The following is a 23,713-nucleotide window of genomic DNA, read 5'->3' on the forward strand; positions in this document are numbered from 1 at the left end:
AGTTGTCATCCTAGAGGACAGTGTACTACTAGGAATCCCAGTAAACTGATGGGTGGCCCTGGGCCTCGGGTCCACCCGCCATGCTGGAGCATGGCTCTCCTGCCCAGTGGCATGCTCACCAGGCATCCCCAGGCTGACCGTGGGGCATGTTTGTGTGCACACATGTGTACTCGGGCTCACCCTCTACTGCTTTGAATCAGTGCGAGCAGTGTTCCTCCAAGGACCCTGCCTGGCTTTAGCAGCAATTTCTGTGCAGAAACCAACTCAAGTAAACTAAAAGTCAACCAGAAGGGGGACCCAGGTTTCCCTTTGCTCACAGCCCTCAGCAGAGCTGATCTGCTCATCTCACAGAGCCCTCTGCCTGGACACACCATGGAAACACCAGCCACAGATGGGCCCCCAAACTGGCCTGAGCCTTCTGAGCAGGAAGGCCTACTCCATCAGGGCTCGAAGAAAGGGATGGGACATGCAATGTCTTTCCAACAGTGTGGTGGCCCCAAGGCAGAGAGGAAGCTGACTTTCCTACTTGGGTTTGGCTCACAGTGCCAGCTTTGGAGCCTTAGTCCCCAGATCTTGACCCTTTTCTTCCTCCTTCTCCTGCCACAAATAGGTACCAGGCTGGGTCAGCCTTGGGTCTTCAGCTTCGGACATACTTGCTCCCACACACAGCCAAGAGAGGCTGTGTGAAGATTATACCCCTTGCAGGCAAAATGGAAGCCAAACCAAAGCTCCCTTCTCCCAATCAATCCAAAGGCTCCGCAGAGGTAACAAGACACAATGTCTACTTCTCTTACAGGTTCTCTCTGCTCCCATGATCTGACACCAGCAAGGTCATTTCAGGCCCCAGATGGCTGCAGGCTCCCAAGTTAGAGGAGTCAGAGGTCCAGGCCAGAAGGCAGGACCTTTATTTATTCTTCATATATTTATTGAGGGTCCGCTATGTGCCAAGCCCTGTTCTACCTGATAGGTATGTACAAATGTTCCAAAGAAACAAAGACTCCCACCCTTGAGGAGCTTATGTTCTAACAAGAAGGAAAACATAAATAATACAAATAGGTAGTAAATGACTTATATAATATGGTTAGAGGTGATAAATACTATGGAAAAATTAGATGGTAGGGGGATCAGGAGAGCTGGGGGTGCAGGTTGTGGTGTTAAAGGTGGACATCACTGAGAGGGAGACATGGAAACAAAGATTTGAATAGAAGTAGGGTCAGTCACATGGATACCAGGAAACGGTGTTCCTGACAGAGAGAAGAGCCAGTGCAAATGCCACATGGCAGAGGCCAGTGTGGCTGGGACACAGCATGTGAGGGGGAGCCGGTCAGAATAACAGAGGCCAGCCTGAACAGAACCGTCTGACTCCACCATATGCCTCTGGCTTTTACTCTGAGGAAGCTGGGCAGCCACTGGAGTTTTGAGCAGAGAAGAGATCAGATTTAAGTTCTAAGAGAATTACTCCAGCTGTTGGGTTGAAAACAGGTTGAATGGTGTAAGGAGAGCTCTCTGTAAGAAGGGCTTGTAGGATGTCACCTGAACAACGTGGGAAGAAATGACAGTACTTGGGACCAGATGGTAGCGTGGAGGTGATGAGATGCAGACAGATTCTGGCTGTACTTAGAATGCACTAACGGACTGGATGTGGGACCAAGAAAAGAAGAGCCAAGAATGACTCCAACTGAGGCTCTGAGCTGAGCAATAAGAAGAACGGAACTGCCATTTCTGGAGACTGTGAAGGCCAAGTGTGGAGTCTGTCTCAGGGGAAGATCAGAAATCTGAGGTGGACGTCTAAGTTGGAGACTCTTGTGCAGACAGTGACGTGGAGACGGTGAGCAGGCAGCCCGTGAGAGAGCTGAAGACGGCTCCTCTGCTGAGTCTCAAGACACTCACTACAGCAAAACTAAAGGGCAGGTAGTGGGAGAGAAGGGGCTCAAACTGAGGCCAGAATGTCTAAAGGGAAGTAACCAGTTACCTTCAAGAGAGACGGGGGACTGGAAGAGTAGAGAACAATAGATGTTGCCTTCCCATGTGAACTGAGACCCGTTTAGTTCTCAGAAGTCCTGTCAGACTCTGGGTCTCTCTGACCTAGAATGCCTCCCTCAGGACACTCTCTGCTGCATAAAAACGGGAAAGTTCACCCTATAACTCAGCAAGAGCCCTTGCTGGGCATGTTCACCGACTCCGCCTTCACAAAACCCTCCGCCAGAGGCATCGCTAGCCCCGTTCACAGAAGGGACTTGCCCAGTGCCTCTAAGTCTGTACAAAGTGCTGGGGTCAGAGTTAGGTCTTCAGCCAAGTCCAAGGCCTTCCCCTATGCCAAGGCCTTTCCTGTGAACAGCACCAGATTCCTGGCCTGAGTCTTAGACAGGTGAAGATGCTTGATAGTTGAAGATCCTGCTCTAGGTTGCCTCCAGCTTCATTGAACTTTAAAATCAGTATCAACCCAAGGAGGTGAAGAGCTAATGAGGTACCACACAGGAACTCTTTGACCCCTTGGAAACACTGGCCTGGGGGCAGTGAAAGTACCAGTCACTTCTCTTACTTATTTAAGGGACTAAAGGAAAAGCCCTGAAAGTGAATGAATTCACAGAAATAGAGGAGAGCAGCCACGCTCTCTTCACTTGACCCACTTACCCTACTCAGTATTCTGGTTGCAGGGACTTTCTTTCTCTGGCTGGATTATTTCTTTAGGATCAGTTCCTGGGGTGGGCTTACTGGGCCCAGAGGTCAGAATCCCTTTTTTGGGTCTTAATAATCGTTACCATATTGCTTTCCAGAAAAGATGGTCCCCATTTAACTTTTCACTTAATATTAGTGATTAAGTCTGCATTTTCTTACAATCTATTCACTATTCCTTTACTTATTTAGTGGATACAGCATAATTAATTTACGTTCCTTTGAAAGCCAAGTTAGAACATTTTTGGAAATGCTTGCTGTTTTAGTGTTTTAAAATTTGCTTGAATGTGAACTATTCATGCATAGTCTTTGCCCGTTTATCACTGGGTCTTTAATCAACAAACCCTACCCACACATGCAAGGTGCCTGAGACCATTGCTTTGCAGGAACTTTCTAAAGGCCACAGCAATGAACGTCTCTGTTCTCATATCAAATTCAGATTTTTCCCCAGTCTGCCTGCCTATTGACTATTTTCATTTTTACTTTTTATACATTAAGTTTTAAAAAATTCTTATAAGTCAAATCTGTGCCATGTTTTCCCTCTGAGATTTTTTCCACCAGAGGTTTTAAAGTTTAGAAAGTTACTACTCCATTATCTGACCAATACTTAATTCTATTATTTACATTTTTATTTTAATTTCTTTAATCCAGTGTTTCTGGATAAAGAATATTTTATAAACACTTACATAGAATGTAATATGCAAAACAAAAAACACCCCCCAAACAAAAAACTCACTTCAAAGAGGTATAGGAAAATCCAGTTGAAAAAAGTTAATTAGGCTTCCTTACTGGGGGACTCCTCAGATTTGAATGTGCTAATGAGTCTTGAGGATCACCAAGATTTGGGAGGATCAGCATGGTTGCTGCTGCTGCTGCTGCTGCTAAGTCGCTTCAGTCGTGCCCGACTCTGTGCGACCCCATAGACGGCAGCCCACCAGGCTCCGCCATCCCTGGGATTCTCCAGGCAAGAACACTGGAGTGGGTTGCCATTTCCTTCTCCATCAGCATGGTTAGTATAAAACATTTCCCAAACTCTGAGACTATGAAACCCTTTCTTCACAAAGCACCTCTCAAAGCTAGTGTTCCATTGTCACACTTTGGAAAATGTTGCTTTCACCCAACTTCAAATCAAAACCACACTGTAAGCTCCATGAGAATGAGGACTTTTGTCTGCCTCATTCTCTGCTATATTCCCAACATACAGTAGATGCTCACTAAATATTAGTTGAATAGACAAATAAATAAGTGCATACACAACTAAACAAAACAAATCAAGCCTAGTACAACGACACTGAGATATATACAATCCAAGATGCAGGGAGGGGCGGTGCTCTGTGTAGCTCACTGCTGCATCTCTAGGTCCTAGAATATGCCTAGGGCATGGTAGGCATTCAATGAACACATGAATAAATGAATGAATAAAAGAATAAGCCACTTGTCCAACCCAGCTCCTGACTTCAGTCTCTAACACCCTTCCTTCTAGGGAACAGAAAGAGTATCTCACCTGGGTAACAGTAACAACACTTGGTCATGACCCCAGGCAGCTCCAGGCACCAGCAACTGGGCTCAGGGGCCCAGGGCCTAGGAAGTGCCCCTTTAGAGATACAAGGGCCCTCATGAAGTTCATAGATGAGTTTACATGCCAGTGTCAGAAGCCCAGCACATCCAGCCTGGTCAAGAAAGGCATCCACCCTAGGGAAGTGGGGGTGGGGGAGGTGGGGGGACCAGATTTCTTTGACACTGTCCAGACTAGTTGAGTGAAACTTCAAATCCCTCCCTTAAAGACAAGTGGAACTGAGCCAGAGCCTGCCATGGAAACGTCCTCAGAGTGGCCCTGTGGGCAGAGCCTTGCAGCCAAGAAACTGAGTGACTTGAGCCTTTGAGGGCAAAGTGGGTCTCTTAGCAGCCCAAATGACTCTCCTCCATGGATAAATACACCTGCCGTGTTCACTGCCATCCTGAAACCAATGTCCAGTCCTTCCTCTTACCTTATACCCATCACTCAGCTGGGCCAGCACAAAACTTTCAAGAGCAATCTCTGTCGCATGGGAACCTAAGTTAGAGTAAGGTTCCTAAGTAAAGTTCTCTGACAGGTCCAAGGCTTGGATGTGTGCAGGAAATGGGTGCAAGCAGTTGTTAATACAGTCTGTTCCTTATAGCTGAGGGCACCCTGACCCTCAGCCAGCAATGCCCAGCACCTAGAACAGAGAAGTACCATGAGTTTTCAAGGAAGAGCCCCAAAGCCTGGCTGCGGAGCATGGGTGATATTTTCCAAATATTACCCCCAGGTAATATTTCCTCTGAGAGTACCCAGCACAGCCCCAGAGAGCTCCATGTCACCACAAGTGCAAGGCCCGCCAGTTCAGGAAAGGCCAATCCCTTCAACCAACCCGTGTTTGAGGTTTGAGCAGCTTCCACGGCAAAGAAGAGAGGAAACAATGAGCTTTATAAAGAACCATATTTATTTCCATGTACAGCATCAAATACCATAAATAAAGCTAAACATTGTTCGCTGTGTGCAAAATACAGGGTTCCACGTGGCACTGTAATGACTACCAAAGGTCACAAACATGCATGGTGACAAGGTGGGGGAGGCTAGCTAAGGAGGAGGCTGGGGGGGAGGAGGGCACTCTTTGGTTGACATTCTATAAAGGGGAGAGATTCTGCAAGAGAAGATAAGACAAGAACGGTGACTTCATCCTGGCTGGGATCTGCACCAACGAGGGAGCAAAATGCAGCATGCAGGGCTGTGCAGAGAGGTCAGCATGGCTCTCGGCCACATGCAGGACACCACCACCTGCAGCCCGGGACTGCGAGGCCTGCCTTCAACAGCCCCACCGGACTAGGTGTGGTGTTTCTCTTTAAAAGCACTGTGAGTGTCCTGCTGCTCCAGGCAGAGTCAGCAGGGGGATGCGTTCTGAGCAGAGCTGTGGGGGCATTGAAAGGGGGCTGCTCTCCAAGGCACCCCTGGCCTGTGACGATGACTGCTCTAGCTGAAGCTTCTGTATCCTCTGGGGCTTTATGAGCCAAGAGAGACCAGAAGAGTCAAAGCAAAACTCTGGGAGGGAAAGTATAGGCTGCAGGGGAGGAAAGATTCACTAGAAAAATTGTGATCGTGTGTTCAAAATAGAGAGTCTGGGCCAAGCTTGTGATGAAGCCTGGGAGAAATTTTTTTTTTTTTTTAAATCCTTCCAAAAAGAGTCACCTATGGTGCAGATTGATAACATTGATAACCTTTATGTTAGAAAGCAACTGAAGAAGATGCTTGTATGCATATGCTTTTTCAGAGGCTGGGAGATGAAAGAGTTCTTTTCAAAGGTGAAGGGCCCTCTCTATGGCACAGTCTCACATTCCAGGTTAACCCTCCCGGGAAGGTAAGTGGCTTTGTAAGTGCAACCAGAAAAGCATGCATGCAGGCCGTGGAGTGTAGAGAGGAGGTGGGCCATGCACCTGGAGTGGACTGGGCAGCCGGCTCAGAGGGATGGAATCAGAAACGCTTTCGAGCTGAACACCACCCCACATTGTTCACCAACCATGCCACCAAATGAATGAGTCCATTAGTAGGCAAGACGCTCGCAGTTAGCACAACCAAGGCCACGGCGGGGTGAGGGGGGGAGACGGGGCGCAGAAAGCAGGTCAGGGGTTAGTACCACTCTCTGAAAATTGGCAAGAAAACCAGTCACCTCAGAGCAGAAGTGTGTCAGCCAAGAAGTGGGTGCAGCACTGGAAGGCTGAAATGAACTGATGGCCACAGTGTAAGGTTTGGAGAGAGAGAGAGACAGAAGAGAGAATTTAGTTGGCGGAACAAGGAAAATGCTGGACAATACGAAAAGGTACGGGGGTTGAAAACGAGGCAACCATTAAAGAAGAGCAACTCCCCCAAACAAGTTATGGCTTGCTTAGGACAGATGAACCTTTCTGGAAGTGAGCAGTGACTTATCTGCAAGAGTGGATCCAGGCAATTGGAAATAATCCCGTCTCCACCGCCCCCCACCTCCTCTCTGCCCCGATTTTACTCTAGTGTCCCACAATCATTCTTATGGAGGTTTAGAAACATCCCGCTCCCAGGACTTACTTTTGTGTTTTGGTGCTGCCCCACCAGGAAGGTTCAACGTCTCAGAACATACAAACATCTCAGGCTTCTGACAGGCACGCCCTGTCTCACCAGAGTAATTCAAACCAGTCTCCTTATGGCCATAAGTGACATTCTCAGAGATCCTAACTCCAGCTTCATGGAGCATCCCACAAAGCATCTCATCCTGCCCTGAGCTGACGGGAATAACAATGATACAGCTGTGATGCGTTTACATCGTGACTTTCAGAATCAAACATGAAACGAATCAAGGGCTCCTCCCACCAGAGAACACTAAAATACCAGCAAAAATTTGGAAAAACATAATGCAAGTCATAGGACAAGAACAGTTCCAACAAAGACAGAGGCGCCAGTTCCCACGGACTTGGCCGCAGTCATGCCCCTGATTTACCCAGGGACTCAGGAAAGTGTTTATATAATAGAAATGCCTCCCTGCTTCTTCCCACCCTGGAGAACTTGGCATCTCAAAGCCCTTAAAAGTTCTGGCTCCTAACCCACAAGACTCCATCCTATCTTAATCTAGAGGATCTTTCTAGTGTAATAGGCAGGGCTCAGCAACTCTAGATACACTGAACTCTGCAGAAGGTCTTCCTCTATCAGCCATCTCCACTGTTCAGCCAGACCCAGCAGCCATGCATGTCCAGGCAGAGTGGAGCTGGGAAGGCTGAGGCCTCCTCCAGATGCCCAGAATGAAGAATGTAGGTGGGCCCAAGGCCTGTTTTGCCCTTAATAAGGTATATTTCTTATGCATAAGTCAATAACAGCATCCACTCCCAGCCTCCTCTGCTAGTCAAGACACGGGAGCTTCCCCCCTGGATCAGATGCATTCCTCAGCTGGGACAATTCAATAATCAATGGTTTCTGACCATTTGACCAAATATGCATGGCAGCCAATTGGCTAAGAAGCCAGAATGCCTGCAAGCCATGCTCACAGGGGAGGTCACGCTTTCCAGAAATAATACTGTCAGGTGCTAACAAATACCCTCTGTCCCAAAGGACACGGCATGAGAGGGCAGTTTCCTCCCTCAGCCTGACTGTTGTGGACCGTGAATGGCCTTGGCTCAGACTGCAACCTGGACTGGGGACCTCCAAAGGAGGGCTTAAAATGCCACCAGCTGACACGACTCCTCTTCAGGATTGCATCAGTGTGATGGAGTTCTGAGTGGTCAGGGGCCAATGGGCTTTGGCTGCCATGCTCATTAATGGGAAGGGAGAACGCATGTCTGTAGCAGTTCACTTGAAGCCCTGTGGGTCTATGTAATTTGGCTGCAGTTTGGTATTGGGGTCAGGGGAATCTTGAAACTACTATTTTATATCAGAACAAGGGAGCAAAATAATCCTCCCTGGGAGGACAGGTAACAGGCAACGACATATTGCCATATCCTGTAGATTTAATTCTCTTTCGTCCTTTCTGTTTTGTTTTGTTTTTTCTTCTAAATTACTATGCTTCCATGTTGCAAACAACTGTCCCTTGTTGACAAGTGGTATCCAGGCACAAAAATCAGAAGGCACTGTCAGGAGATAGCACGCTCGCTTTGGTTTACTTAAAAGCCCAAATTATTCACGTTACAGGGAGCGGCTATTTCAAGATCACAGCATGGAAGGGATTTTTGTAATACCAGTTATAAACCTCAAACCCGTGTTTAAAAAAACTGACACTCACAGGGAAAAAAAATGCTTTCTCTTGGCTTATTAAACGTTAAAAATTGAAATGTAAACCTAGAAGTATGGCTCGCTTTGGTATAAAAGTACAAAGCTACTAGAAAAACATCCTTCATGTCATGGTGGCCTGAAGCAGATGTTCACCGCGACCAGGCTAGGCGCAGGTGGCCGACGGGAAATTCTTTGGCTTTGAGCTAACTGGTTCAAGGGCGTGGGGCTCCCTGGCCAGCGCCTGAGCTGGCCGCACACGTCGCCATCTACGCGGGAAATGTTACGGTACTGTGGGGCTGGGCTTCAGCGCAGCTTGGCCGGGACGCATCTGAGCAGCCAGTCGCGGATGCTCTGGAGGGACTCCTCCGACTCCCGGTACATGGAAGCCAGGACCTCGGAGAACACCCAGAGCAGGGGCAGCCCGAGGCTCAGGAGCTCGTAGGTGTAGCAGTAGTTGTAAGCATTGTCCCTGAAATGCAAGCTGGTGGCGCGCAGGAGTCCCTGAATCCAGTTAAGCAGCCTCCGGGGAAGGTGAAGCAGGCCCCACGGCAGCCTGAGGGGCCAGCTTAGCGCCTTCCTAAAGAAGGAATTGGGGATACCTGGGGGGCTGCCTTCCGGCGTGGCGATGGCGGCGGCGGCGCAAGAACTTTCCGCGGGAGGGTCTCGTCGAGGGGCTTCTTGCTCTTTCCACATCCCCTCCTCCTGAGAAAGAGATCAAGGTGAGGGCATTCAGTCCATGATGCTCAGAGAGGGCTCCTCCAGTGAAGCAGAGGAAGACTCAATAAAGGCAGGACTTGGCAGACCCTACAATTTGCAACCAGGACCCCTCCCCAAAATCTCAGCACCCCCTGTGCACTGCTGAAGGGGGCTGAACACGGGTGCAACTTTCCTGGGGTGGGGGTGGGAACTGATCACAGGGATCAGTTTCCTCTGGAGCCTTCGAAACATAGGCGCCCTTTGACTCAGCAATCTCATTCTCATGATTGATCCTAAGTAACAATTCGAAATATGGATAAAGATACAAGTACAAAGACATTCCCTGTAAAATGTTTATAAGGCAAAAATAGTAATGTCCAACAATATAGGATGCAAATAAATTATCAGTCATCTTTTACAGGTATCAAAAATTAGGCTCCAAAAGAATTCTTAATGGGAAACTGTTCTTAATATACTGTTAGTGAAAAAAGAAGGCTATGAAACTGCGCAGGCAGGTTTCCAACTGGGTTAAAACATACATTGAACAATGTGGGTTTAAACTGCACGGGTCCACTTGAATGCAGAGTTTTTCAATAATGAATACTACACCTCTACCTAATCCATGGATGGTTGAATCTATGGATGTGGAGGAACCATCATATGAAAGACTGGCTGTAAATTATACATGAATTTTTGAACCTGCAGAGAGTCAAAGGCTCTAACTCCCATACTGTTCAAGGGTCAACTGTATTCATACAGGAAAAAGTCTACAAAGAAATGTTCCAAAATGTTAATTATGATTTTCTCAGGATAGAGTGATGATGGGTTATTTCACTTTCCTTCTTTATAGACTTTCATTTACTTAGCCATTTTTCTATTGTGTGTGTGTGTACCTGTGTGTGCTCAGTTGCTCAGCTGTGTACAACTCTTTGCGACCCCATAGACTGTAGCCTGCCAGGCTCCTCTGTCTATGGGATATTCCAGGCAAGAATACGGGAGTAGGTTGCCATTTCCTCCAGAGGATCTTTCCAACCCAGGGATCAAACCTGTGTCTCCTGCATTGACAGGCGGATTCTTTACCACTTAAGCCACCTGGGAAGCCCGTATTACTTGTGAAATCAGAAAAAAGCTGAAGTTGTTGGTCTTGCTGGAGGTGGGTGATTAATCAAGCCATAAAGAAGATGCTGGCTAAGAGCTACCATGGGTGGGGGTAGGGAGGGTGCTATCACAAGCCATCTGCAAATTAAACAGGCCAGTCACGTTGTTGACATCCAAGAACCTGGGGAAAGGACTTGGAAACCACAGAGGGCTGGCCCTATGCCAGGCATCACTACTCACAGTGCTCTGTGGCTATGGGGGCCCCAGGCCCTGGGGACTACGTGGCTTTTGCATGGCTAAGCATTTAGCTCCTTCCTTGGCACATGGGAAAGCTCTTCTGGGCTTCTCATGAGAAGCAGCAGTCATTGCCCTGGGAGCTGACATCTGGAACAGCTCACACCCCAGAGGCCAGCTGAACAGACTGAGACACAGGGACCTTCCTGCCAGGGAGCAGAGCCCTCTTCACCTGAGTCTCAAGACCCCCAAAGCTAGAAACATTGGCATAACCTGCAGGAACTCTTGACAACCTCCTCCTACCAGGGAACTTTCCCATTTCACCACCACTTTCAAGATAAAACTTACCTCTTTTTGTTGCTTCAACTCTGCCCGTCTCTTCCGTTGCTGGCTGTTGGTCTTACAGTGAATGAAATGAGGCTTGCAGAAAAACTTGCCTGTAAAAAAACACACAGACACTCAGAGGTTTTTCTCCTGTAAAGCAGAGCCACAGCAGAACCTGAGCCAAGTGCCTGCCACCATCTAGGTCAGAGAAACACCACTAAGGGAAACAAGCCCAGGAAGGTGCAAACATGGGAAATGGTTTCCATCACCTGCCTTAAAGAGGTGCTGAGAGGGGGCCGCTAGCCACAGCAACGGTGGTGGGGGACGGGGGCACGCTCCCGGGAATGGGGCAGAAACCCTCAGATAATCCCTGAGGCCAAGTCTCTTCCCAAGGCCAGTTGCCAGGCAGCAAAATGGACAGCTTAGAATAGCAATTCTGTTTATAGTTCCTCTTGCTTCTGGGACCCCTGGGGGTAGAAACAGCACTGAACAGATGGTGGCAGAAAAACCCAGTGAGCCACACACTGGGCCACTGGCCACTGCCCAGGATACTGGGTGCCTTCCAGAAAACCCTTCTTTGCTCACTGTTACAACAGTGACAACAGTGATGGGAATAATGATACAATAGCGAAGTCTTGAGTAGGACTCAATATACCAGGTACTACCTTAAATCCTTCCCCTGAGTTAAATCAGTGATCACCTTATGAGCAAAGTACTATTATCCTCATTTTATAAATAAGGAAACTGAGGGACTCAGAGGTCAGGTAAGAGGTTATATGTATATGGCATACATATGCCATATGCTGGAAGTGGCATACTCTGGATGTAAACCCAGGCAGTTAGTTTTAGGGTATGGAATAACAAGCTTTGTCATTATATGATAGTGCACACATCAAGTGCTGAAGATTAGAAATTAATGACTCATTCCAATGAAAGCAATTCCTTCACTGATGACTCTGGTAGGCCACTCAGCAGAGGGCATGTTACAGTTATGGTCATTCTTACAATACATGCTTCATTCATAATAACATGAATATGACATCATTTACTGAACCCCTTCCCCCCTTTTCATTGGAAAAGACCCTGATGCTGGGAAAGATGGAGGGCAGGAGGAGAAGGGGGCAACAGAGGATGAGATGGTTGGATGGCGTCACTGACTCAATGGACATGAGTTTGAGCAAACTCTGGGAGATGGTGAAGGACAGGGAAGACCGGCGTGCTGTGGTCCATGGGGTCTCAAAGAGTCAGACATGACTTAGCAACCAAATAACAAATTGAACCTCTATTACATGTCAGGTGTGGTGCCAAGCATGTGACATAAGTTATCAGGTTTGATTTTCTCGACCACACAGGGGCAACTGAAGGCAGTGAGACTGAGTAAGAAAATGTCCATAAAGCACGTGGCACCTGGTAGGTGCTCCCTACGCATGTGCACCCCCATGCTGACAGCTCCCCTTTCCTCAGGACCCCTGCCCACCACAGGCAGCCTCTTTCCTTAGCAGGGGATCCCGGCTCCCTAAATTGCTTTCCTGATGACACCAATACTGCCTGGGAAGTGCTAGCTGTCCCAGAGAGTCCAGAGTCAGGAGCCCAGGCCAGAGACAAGGGCTGCCCTAGCCCCTGGGGGTTACCTTCATCAACATCAAAGGCGTAGGCGGCCAGGCGCAAGGTGGTGGCACAGACGCTGCAGCGGAAACACTCCCGGTGGAAGAAGTGGCCCTCCGCGCTCAGCCGCTCCATGACGTACACGCGCTTCTTGCAGAAGTAACAGGTGTCACTGCCACCCACGTTCAGGGGAAACGTCTTCCGTACGGACTCCTGGCAGGCACAGGGCATCGGAAGAGAAGAGCAGTGTGTCAGGGTGTACACCACACTTTCAGATGCAAGGCTGGGCGTGCAGAGATGCCAGCCTGCCTTGTGGGGCCTCACAGGCTATGTGCTGCTTTTGTCACTGGGGGCACTGCTGCAAAGAGGGAGGGTGGGAAGTTACGCAGACCCCAGCTCTGCCAGGGCAGCGTTGACTGTACTCCCCGGCAGGCTGCTGGACACTCTGGTTTCATGGTGGGAGTGACATTTCCTGGTCTGACAGAGCAGGTGTCCCTCACAAACATGCCTGCCCAGGGATGCCATCTCCAGGAATCTGAGTCAGGGGTTAAGTGTTGCCTGGGTCTAGAGTGAGGTCACTGAAAGAATGTCTTATCCATCCTTGTCCCCTTGCAGTGACACAGGTCAGGCAGGGAAGGCTCATGGCATTAAAACTGTTCAAGAGAACTGCAAGAAAGGGGCATCAGGCTGCCAATCAACTTCTTCAATGCAAAAGGGGAGGGCGAGGCCCAGGGCAGGAGCGGTACCCCTGGATGATTCCAGGGGAATGTGCCAAAAGGACACCAAAAGAACTCTCAACTCAAACTGTTGGTGGTGACAGTGAGCTGAGTCATCTGGAGAAGGAGAGAATTCAGAGGAAAGGGATGTTTTCCCCATTACTTCTTAATCCAATCTATACTGGATGCTAAACACTGGTAGTAAGGGTTGTCTGTCTCTGTAGATGGCCTCCGCTGACCTTTTCCCTGAGTTCTACAGAGCCCCAGCTAGCAGGGAAGATGCTCTCATTTCTGAAATGACCCACAAGGGGGCCATCTGAGGTTCGTCTACAAGGAAACACAGCCCCCCACTAACCTCTGCTCTGACCCGGCCCATTCTCAACCCTTCTCGTTCCATGAGAAGGGGGCCAGGCCATGCTCTCCGCATCCCAGTCACCCTCCCTGGGAGGCCAGAGCCGGTGTCTGTGGGTGAAGGCGGCAGGGTGAGCATCCTTACCAGGTCTGGAGAGGTGGCCTGAGTCTTAGGTCTGTGATCATTCAAGTACAGATTGACCAGAACTTCAGCTGCAGCCCCTATTCCACTGGATACTTTCCCTACTGTCAGCTACCCAAGAGCAGAGATAAAGGAGACAGAGACAAAGGGAGAGGCCATTAGCACCAAGAAGGAAAACATGAAGAAGCTGGAGGTGGGAGAGGGTGCCACACCCACATGCAAACAGCACGCAGCATCTCAGGAGGGGCCTCACTAGCCTGTAGTCGGCAGCAGGCACTCTGCAGATGGAGAAAAGAGAGATCAGCAGGGTGACTCACAACTACATCCACCGGGAGTACATGTCTTCAGGAGTTCCGCTTACTCAGTTCACAGATAGGGAGAATTAATCCTAGAGGAAGGGATCTATCCAAGGCCACTTAAAAATCAGTGCAAGATCCAGGACTCTGCTAAGGTCTCCTGAACCCCAGCTGGGGGGACCTTCACACTAAGAAAACAAGCCAGCTGCACTGAAGCTGACCTTCCCAAGACTCCTCCTCTCTACAGGGCCTGGAGCAGCTACATAGTGAGACCGGTTCCCCATTTCCCCAGATCAGGAGGGTTAGCACCGAGCTCTACCACTAACAGTTCTAAGATGGGACACAAAGCCCTCAAATTCTGAGCTCAGTGTCCTCATTTAATGAAATGGGAATAAATGGTGTCTACCTCGTGGAGCTGTGGCAAGAATGAGAAAGCATGTGTGTGAATGCCGGGCACTTGACAGGGCTGGGCCAAGATGAACTTGACTCCTCCCTCCCTCCTCCCTAAATTTGGCAGCCCCAGCCTCCCTTGCAGGCCCTGTGTCCCCTAGGGAGCTGTGGCTATGCCTGACCTCAGTTCTATCAGGTCAGGACGCAGACTGCCTTGCCAATAAAGAGTGGCCAAAATGGGAATGGATGGTGGTCCCCACTGGGCAGGTGCAGGGAGCAGGACAGGGAGCTCCAGGCGGCAGTGCCCAGGGACCCAGAGCTGGTACCAGGCAAGTCAGTTCCACGTTGGCCCTGGAGACCACAGCCTGATGGGTTGTGGGTACCTGTGTTCCCCAAGGCATAATGGTCCGTGCCTACCCATGAATGCTTGGATCCCCACTGGTGTGTCATGGAGCTGGGGAAGGGGTGAGAGCTGACAATCCAAGCAGACATGGTACAATCACACATACACCCCCAGGCAAATCCCAGCTTATTCTTTCCCCACCAGCTCTGAAAGGCCAGCCTGGGAATATTGCAGTCTCCTCTGCAGGGAGGCAAACATGCATGATATGAGACTGTATCTGTAAACACGGTTCCTGATCCTTGGAGGGAGGGAGGCTCCAGATGCTCCCCAGCCTCTGAATCCAGCTTCTGGGAGATGTGGCCACAGACAGCAGCAATGTAGCCTGCTGGCCCTCAGTCACAGGTTGATAGCCATCTTCACAGCAAGTAACAGTGACTTGTGTGGGGACAAAGGAAGGCCCTCAATCTAAACCCAAGACCGCTCTTGGAAGGCCACACTGAATTCACTGGGAAAGCCCCAAAGATAAAGCAGGAAGTTCAGGGACAGCAAAGCAAATGGCAGCAGGTGCCCACAGGTCCTGCCTCCTGGAAGCAGGGCCCACCATCAGAACCTGAGGCCAACTCATTGGGCACCAACAAACGCACAGGTACAAAAAGAGGATGAAGAGGGAACGGCTGCCAAGCAGGCTGGGATGAAAGACATGACCCAGGAGATGCCTGCCCGCTTCTCATTAAGGAAGCCCCAACACCAGCAGCTACTTTGGATCAGTCGTGCCAGACCATGTGTGGGGCTCTCTGGGGAGCTATGGAAGGTGGAGTCCTTCTGGGGTGTCTGATCCCAGACAGATAGAACCCCCCTCAGACTTCACAAAACTCGCTCCTTCTCAGTCGTAGCAGTTGCCAGGCCACTTACCCCTCCCCACTCTCAAAACTGGCTCCTTCTGGAAGAGATTAGGATTCTGCTTCTGAGCATACATGCTGCCATTTTCAGGATTTCACAAATGCCAAGAAACTTGGCTCCTGATCCTAAGAGCGGTTCAGGTGCACTGGCTCTGGACAATAAGCCATTATTTGCCTGATGTTCCACCCCCTGCTGGGGCCTCCAACACAGGCCTCCTCGGATAGCAGCTGAAAATACCAAGTACTTCCTGGGTTTACAGCAAAATAAAGACAGAGGTCAGATTTACCTCACTGCCCATACTCCCCTTGCGTGACTGTCTGTCCTGACCCCATGTGTGAACTGGCTCTGAGGAGCTCTCCCAGGAAGGCACTGTGTGATGCCAGATACCCACGCGCAATTACTGCCTCCCCTAAGTGAGCAGAGAGTGACACTCTACTTTCTGGGGCTTTAAATACAAGTCCCTAATGAGACCTTATTAACTACTTAGCTAATAAGCACTTTGTGCTGCTGAGCTTCCGTGCAATCCTGACTTAGGAGCAATTATAGAAGCAAGCAGAGGGCTCTGGGGTGGCTGGGGGTGCTGTCAAAACATGTCTGTGCAGTCTTGGGCCTGCTCGGTTGTTCTATCAGCACAAGGGATCCAGGATGAAGATCAAGCCCTGTCCTTCCTTTCATTGCAGGCCCTTAGTCATAAAAGACTCTTTTCTCCCATTTGCATCCACATGCCCACCTATGACAGTGGTTTTCCTAGGAATAATGAAATGAAGGCACCCTCAGGGAAAGCAATACTGGTGCTCCCATATGCCCTTCCCAACTGTATCATGGAAACCATGCCAGGAACACCAAGACCAAGAGGTAGACCAGGACTTCCTGAAAGGACACTAGGAGACCAGGTGATGGAGAACTTGTCTCAGGGACGAGAGGAGGCCACCCCAAAGACCAGAGTGAAGGAGGACGTTGCCCTGGAGTCTCAGGTTATCTCCCATTTCCTGATGGTAGGATGTCTTCCTGGCTCCAAGACAGGGCAGACCTGACCACCCGGACTCATGCTAACTCACTGCTCCTCAAATGGTCAGCGATGAATGACTAGGTTTTGGTTTTTCTTTCTAAATCTCTAATCCATGGTGGCTTGATATTTCCGGATACAATGAAAATGAATTACTAGAAATATGACCACACACTTGGATGTGTGGCTATGTTGAACTGCTCTCCAAGTGTCTGATGCTTCCTCTCACTTGCTGTGCTCCTTGGATCACAGACTAGTTCCTGCCAATGGAACACACTTTAAGTAGCACTGTTCTAGCCAATCTGGAAATGAATGAGTCCTGGGAATCCTGAGGAAGAAAAGAAACTCCACTCATGGAGGAACCTCCAGAAAACTCATTATGGTTTGACCTCAGAAGTAAGAACCAGAAGCCAGAGGTTCTCAACAAGGAGATTACTGCACTGAAAGGCAAAAGCACTTACGCTCCTGGGGAGCTGGTCAAGAGGAAAGCTTACAATTTGGCTGGGAATACTTTTTCCAAATCCACAGCTGGGCAATCAGATGACCTAGTCAGAAACGAACATGTCACAGTCACTGTTTTTTTAAGAACTGGTAATTTTGGAGGGCCACAGGACTGCTTTTGCACCCTTTATGTATCTTTCAATATTTTTGTAATTTTTTAAGAACTGGGATATTTTTCAGTAACAGGAACTGATCTGTGATCCAAGGAACACAGTAAGTGAAAGCATTAGATACTTATAGAACAGTTCAACATAGCCACACATCCAAGTGTGTGATCATATTTCTAGTAATTCATTTTCATTGTATCCAGAAGAATCAGGCCACCATGGATTAGAGATTTAAAAAGAAAAACCAAAATACTATATGGGGTATTTTTTTCCTCTTGGAAATTCTAGTTTTTTTCCAGATAATTAATTACAACAAGCTGGAATGGTTGGACACTTCAGGTGGGCCATCATCTAACTTTACATTAGGTTAATGTCACATACATCATTTCCCTTCTGTGAGCCTCAGCTTCCTCATCTGTAAAATGGGGAGACCAATGCCATCCTCACAGGGCTGTGAAAGAGTCATCAGAGAATCTGGGCTGCACTTCACAGGGTGCTGGGTCCCCAAGAATCACCTGGCAGATGGTTAATTAGTCCAAAGCACCACCATTGATGCAGCTTCAATTTTCCATGTTCTGGAACTTCTTTTCTCCTCTCCTGGGTGGCCTTCACACAAGGGAACTTGCAGTTGCTGTGTTCCCTCCTCTGCACGAGTAAAAATAATACGGCCCACCCATATGAATGCACTGGCTTCTCCCTCTGCTCCTCGAGTCAACTGAGATTCAAACATGATGACATTAACAGTTGTCACAAGCACCATCACCAAGCATGTCCCTGTCTGGATGCTGGAACCTTTCTCATCCTGCTCCAAGCTGGGAGATGGGTCATCTCTGCTCTGGTTTGCATTCCCTGATGTCACCTCTGTCTTTCTCACCTCTACACTCCTGGCACAGGACAGATGCTCTGAAGGAAGGAGGAAGCAGGCGCTTGGGTTTGTTTGTGTCCAGACAATGGTAACATCCCCCTTGGGCCTGGAACTCAGCCAAGAATACCAGGTGTCCAGGCTGTACTTCTCCACCTGACCTGCTGTGAGGATCAGGAAACTCACATGGGTCAGGCATGGCTGGGGATAGAGTTTCCAAGGCCTCGGAGCTGCAAGCTCCAGGGAAAGGGAGGTTTCGACATATAGGGCCAGGGGAAGTCTCCTTGGCAAATAGGAATATACTCCTCCCTGAGGAGTCCCTGGATGAGGAATATCAGACTGACTGGTGTGCCTGAGCCCTCAGCCATATGCTCAGGGCAAGGATTGAAACTCCCTTATTTGAGGAGCTCTGGAAATGATACCCTCAGAGCTGAGATGCAGGCAGGCCTTAGGGGCTGTGACCTCCCAGTGGGCGCCTGTGTCCCCTGGTGCCAGGCGCTCAGCTGCACTAAACCCTCATGGCCTCACAAGGTGGGTCTGATAATCCCCCTTTGCGGATGGGGCCGCTGAGGTTCAGGGAGGCTCTAACTCACCTGAGGCCGCAACGTTCTTAAGTGGCTGGGTTGGAAATGGAAACCTGAAGGTGACTTCTTTGCCTTTAGAAAGAGAGGAATCAACATGCATTTTAGGTAAGTGAGCTTTCTTCCAGAATTCTCCTCCACTGGAGAAATAGCACAGTTATTGGATATTCGAGGGATTGGATATATGCTAGGTCTTTGCATTATTCCAATCACCCTCAGGAGTAGTGGCTGCCACCTCCATTCTGAAGATTAGGAAACTAAGGTGCTGAGAGGTCTACTAATTCGTCCAAAGCCACACTGCGAGTAAGCAAGTCATCTGTGTGCTGAACCCACGTGTGACTCCAAGCCTACATCCTGCTCACTACAGAACCTGCCTTCCTGCAAATTAAAATCCCCCAGGCTGGGATGCACACAGGTTACCTCCAAAGGATTGCCTAGCTCTATCCCCAGAACAGAGAGAACAATGAGGTTGGAGCCAGCCTTGAACTCTACCCTTGTTATCAGATGAAACACTGGCAGATTGCCCAGCTAAGACTCACCCAGCTTCTCTCTAATATGCAAATCTCTAGAGTAAACCCTGCAAATCCAGTTTTAAAACAAACACCCCTCGGGGTAGAGAAAGCTCCTTTTGCAATGCACTTTGCTCTTCTGACCCAGGAGGACTAAACTACAGTCCCCAGCTCCCAGAGGCCCTCCTTCTGGCTCAGTCGTGTAAATACTCTGCTACCATCTTGATCTTGCAAGAGCTCACCAGCCTTGGTAAGTGGCTAGCAGCCATGTTAAAGGCTAAACTGGCAGTGGCCTCCTGCATTGAAGAAAGAAGTTAACTAAGGGTTGATGGGGGATAATGGTGCTACAGGAGGACTGGTTTGGTGGTATGAATGATCAGACTGGGCATGATCCCATAGCCCACGGTCTTAAACAAATAACTTAAAAGATAAGACCCTGGTAAGAATTTGGTCCCTAAATGAGGGGACCTCAAGATTTCCTGTGACTGTTCAGGCCAAAAACCTAGCTGCATCACACTGAAATTTAAGGCAACATGTCAACTGAGAGGTCAGGCAAGTGTAGTCTGAAGGCAAAACCCTGGCTACATTTCTTGGACTCGGTGACCCAAGTTTGCATCCCTGTAACATGTGTTCCTCGTGACAAGTTTACTAGGTTTGTTTCTAAGAGGAGGTGAGTATCCCTGGATCCTCAGAATTAAGGTATAGGGCTCTAGGGCAGGAACAGAAACACTCTGCCTGCCAGGAGGTTGCCAAGAACCAAGCATCAGTTTCCAGAGCATTTTCCTTTCTCTGGCTCCCCTGAATTGAGGCACACACAGTCCCTGGGCATCAGAGCAGCCCCAGAATCTGCTGGGGAGAAGCATGAAGGCCCCAGGCTCTCTCCAGGGCAGCGGCTCTCTGAGCTCCATCAGGGTGGAAGGAAATTGTCACCAGGTTGTCACCTGCTTTAAGGGGCAGCAGTCTCTCCTCAGAGGAGGCCATCACTGCCAGATTCTGCACGTGCAGAGCCTGGAGTGGAATCAATGGTGGGGTCCGGGCAAGGCGGGAAACTTGCAAGTGGGGGTAGGGGAGTAGTGCAGCTGGCAAGATCCTTTCCAAGACTGCTGGAAGCTAGAAATTCAGCACTCCGTGCTTAACTGCCTACAACAGCTTCATGGTGAGATGTGGAGGGGTCTGTGGGTATCAAGTCCAAGTCCACACACAGGGTAAGTGTCCCATGGCGACCTTTTTCTGAGAACTCCACAATCACTCCCAGCCACACAGTGACAGGCTCATCAGCCTGTAATCAGTAAGTCAGAAGCTACTGAAATTGTTCAATGACACCATCGTCTGATGGCTAATATTAGCTAGGGAAATGGGATAAGAAATAATAGGGAGCAATTGTTCTACTCCAACCTGGGAGAAACAGAGAACAAAGCTGTAGAGGTGGGGGCCCGAGGAGCCCCTGAAGCCCACCCACCCCATTTGCAGCCCTCCTTGAGCCTGGGCTGGGGGCTCTATGCACATAGCCTCTGGGCTGTTCCCTCTGACAAGGCCTCCATTCACACGTGGCTTCTGTGGTACAGAGGAGAGAACACAGGCTAGAATCAGGAGCCTGGGAACTAGTCTCCTCCCTTGGCCTTTGTTTTCTTCTCTGAGGCTCTGTTCCTGCTTAGTTCTCTTTCCCAGGAAGAGCCCTCCCACCGTTACCCATTTAAGATTGCTACCCTCCCCCAGCGTGCCAAGTCCTTGCTACCTGCTCTAATTTTCCCATGGGAAAAACTGTCTTCTGATACATCATATAATTTACCTAGATATTATAGATTATTTATACCTCCCTCTATTAGGATGCAAGCCTCATCAGGGCAGGAAGGTAACCCCTGATAACTGATGTGTATCCTAAGAGTGAAATGCCTGACACCAGCTTGTCATTCAATAAATATTTGTTGGATGAATGAATGTTCACTCATTGGCTTAATGAATGGTGTTGATTTAAAGCTACTTGAAGAGCACAGTGGAGAAGCAGCCAAGGGCCTCAGTGGCATCAGATAATGAGCGACGGGGTATTTTCACGATAAGAAGTATCTTTGCCAGACCCCAGTGGCCCTGCGTGTACCTGGGCAGGCTGCCTCTTGCCATCACTTAGAGAACTAATACCTACTGGAAACCAAGTCAGGGGACTTGAGAAGTGTGTTCACTTTTCTTGTACTACCTCTGCTCTCAAATCTGAAGCCAGGCCTTCCTTCCCTAAGGACAAAAGAAAGGGCAAGCCCAGGGCTAGCAGGAAAGGGTCTGGGCCAGACGGAAGCAAAGTGTGGGCCCAGCTGCCCAGCTAGGAGCACCAGTCATTGCCTGCCTGTGCTGAGGTGCCCTTGCCCCTCCCATCACCCTGGCCAGGGCACCAGTGACCTTTTCCATAGCAGGAAGTACCCACCAGGGAAGGTTCTTCTGCCAAAGGCTACTCTGAAGCCTTGGTGATGGTGACAACCATTATGCCAGTCTCTAACCACAGAGGTCACTATCAGATGAGCCAAGAATCACTCTCTTGTTGATGAGAAAATGGAGACTCCTTAACGTCAGGAGACTTCAGGACAAACCGCTGACCAAAGCTGACTTGGTACAAGTCGCTGGGCATCTCAGCCATGGCTGTGTTCGGTAGCGCTGAAGATGAGAAGTGTTTCTGTTTCCCCACATCACCCCCAGCTTCCCCTCCAGGAAGGCTTCACACCCACACTGGGGACCGTGGGGTGGGTGGGGCTGCTAATGTTCCTTGCTCCTTCCTTGGAGAACCTGCCTGCGCTCTTCTCCCCACAGTAACGGGGGTCAGTGGGGGTGGGACTCCCAGGAGGCACCTCCTAACTTCCCACTGATGCAACAGCCCAGGGAGCAGCCCAGTGGATTTCTGGTTTGTGCTTCAGTCTAACAGAGTGGAACCAAGTGAATAGTAACTCTGCCATGGGCATACTCAGCACCATACATGGAGATGAGTCCCAGAGGGAATAGACAGAATAGAGGTGTTCAGGGGAGCACAGTCCTCCAGAAAGAGGCTCCAACTTATTCTCATGAGTCATAGCGGAACAAGTGCACTTCACTCCATTTTTAGGCTCACCCATTACAGGGGCTAAGCTTCTCCAGAGGCTGCCCCGCTCCCACCCCAGCCTGGTAGTGCTCTTGGCATATTAGGTAACAGGCAGACAAGTGAAAAACATGAAAAGTGCTCCAGAACCCAAACTTAATAACTTTATCTACTCAGTTAACATTGGCTCCCAGCAATTTTCTACCCTCTGCCCCTCTGCCATTCTTCTCGAATTCAGAGCATATCCTGCAGTGGCTCTTTATAAGAGGATGGAATGAATTCCTTTAACACAAAGAAAGCAGACTGACTTTCACTCTTACTCTCCGCACACCTATAAATACTTCTATCCCCAAGTCAAGTTGCACCAGAAATGTCTTTCCATTCATGCAAGTCCTATCCGCCTTCCTTACCACATCCCAGGTCCTTTCAAAAATGCCCTTCCCCTACACTTCTTTCTAGCAAAATCCCTCCATATAATCTTCAACACTGTGCTCCCATATTACCTCCTCTGTGAAGCTTTCCCAGGCTTCACCATTCTGGGTTCCTAGAATCTTTCTTTTAAACCTCTCACATAATTCATCAATAGTATTGTCTGAGGTTCACCATGTGAGATTGTCTTGTTAGGTAAAAAAATAGTCAAATATTGGCAGTATCATATGGTAAAATGTGATACATTTCTATGCTGATATGCTGTTTGTCATCTACACCATAGTAAGAGAACTGTATGTACCTCTCTCCTCCTTGTTTTCTCAGCATCTGGCATGATGGTTGGCATACAGTGGGTGCTCAGAAAGTGCTTGCTAGACAAGTAAGCACCATTTGATAAGGTTTTGTGTGCTGTCTGTTCTTTTTAGTTTCTTGCTCCAACACAAAACCAAAACCAAACTCAGGGCTGTTGTAAAGGACCTTATAAATTTTCATCCCAGCCAAGTCGAGCTTCAGATGGTTGTCTGAACAGGCTGAGCAGAGCAGAATATCTAAGAACATGCAGGGAGTAGGGGAAGCCAATTGTTTGGGATAACTACCTTTCTGGCAGGAGAAACAGAGTCAACAGTTGATGGAGAGGAAGTAGCAGCTGAATCAGGAGACGGAAGGCAGGAGGGAGAAGACGGAGGATGAGTATGAGACAGGCTTTTAGAGAGTAGTTTATTCTGCACAGAATAGAAACAAAGGAAACTATGGTTATCCATAGGGAAATGCACAGTGATGCTTGCCTTGATGAGATAGCCCCCTAGTCTACACATCCAAGGAGGGAAAAGGCCATCCAGGCTCATGTCTCAGGACAAACATGTAGCCTGTGTCTTTGGAGCCCAGCAGGACTGTCTAGTTCCTGGTTACAATGCACTCTGTTACAGCTACCTGGATCCCTCATCACAAAATAGCTAGAGCAGAGCCATCCTATTCCCGACACGAACATAGGCACAGACTCCTGAGGGCCTCACTCTGGAGCTTGGTATAAAGTAGCAGCTTCAAGTTTAGGAAAGGACAACCCCAGGAGACTCTAGGGCACATGCCCCAGCAGGGACCTCTGCAGCCACATAGAACCCTGAAAATGAACGAAAGGCGGAGTATCCT

General features: G+C 49.1%; 1 protein-coding gene across 43 annotated transcripts in view; it reads right to left on the reverse strand.

Moving 5' to 3' along the window:
* The window catches only part of MICAL2 (microtubule associated monooxygenase, calponin and LIM domain containing 2), a 237,285-nt gene that overhangs the window by 81,189 nt on the left and 132,383 nt on the right, over positions 1-23,713 (reverse strand). For 13 of the 43 annotated variants that reach the window (XM_081543115.1, XM_081543118.1, XM_081543116.1 and 10 more), the window contains 6 exons: positions 23,164-23,289; positions 18,587-18,649; positions 13,592-13,699; positions 12,406-12,592; positions 10,799-10,887; positions 9,022-9,124 (listed from right to left, as the gene is read on the reverse strand). In XM_081543115.1, the coding sequence (XP_081399241.1) occupies positions 9,022-9,124; positions 10,799-10,887; positions 12,406-12,592; positions 13,592-13,699; positions 18,587-18,649; positions 23,164-23,289 (676 nt within the window). Of the gene's footprint in view, positions 1-5,120; positions 5,340-6,359; positions 6,418-8,286; positions 9,125-10,798; positions 10,888-12,405; positions 12,593-13,591; positions 13,700-18,586; positions 18,650-23,163; positions 23,290-23,713 lie in introns of those variants that run through there. The other 30 variants (XM_081543130.1, XM_081543131.1, XM_081543140.1 and 27 more) reach the window with 7 other exon arrangements.

This window comes from Giraffa tippelskirchi, chromosome 11 (assembly GCF_054371585.1).
Source record: "Giraffa tippelskirchi isolate mGirTip1 chromosome 11, T2T-mGirTip1v1.2.pri, whole genome shotgun sequence".
Lineage (NCBI taxonomy): Eukaryota > Metazoa > Chordata > Mammalia > Artiodactyla > Giraffidae > Giraffa > Giraffa tippelskirchi.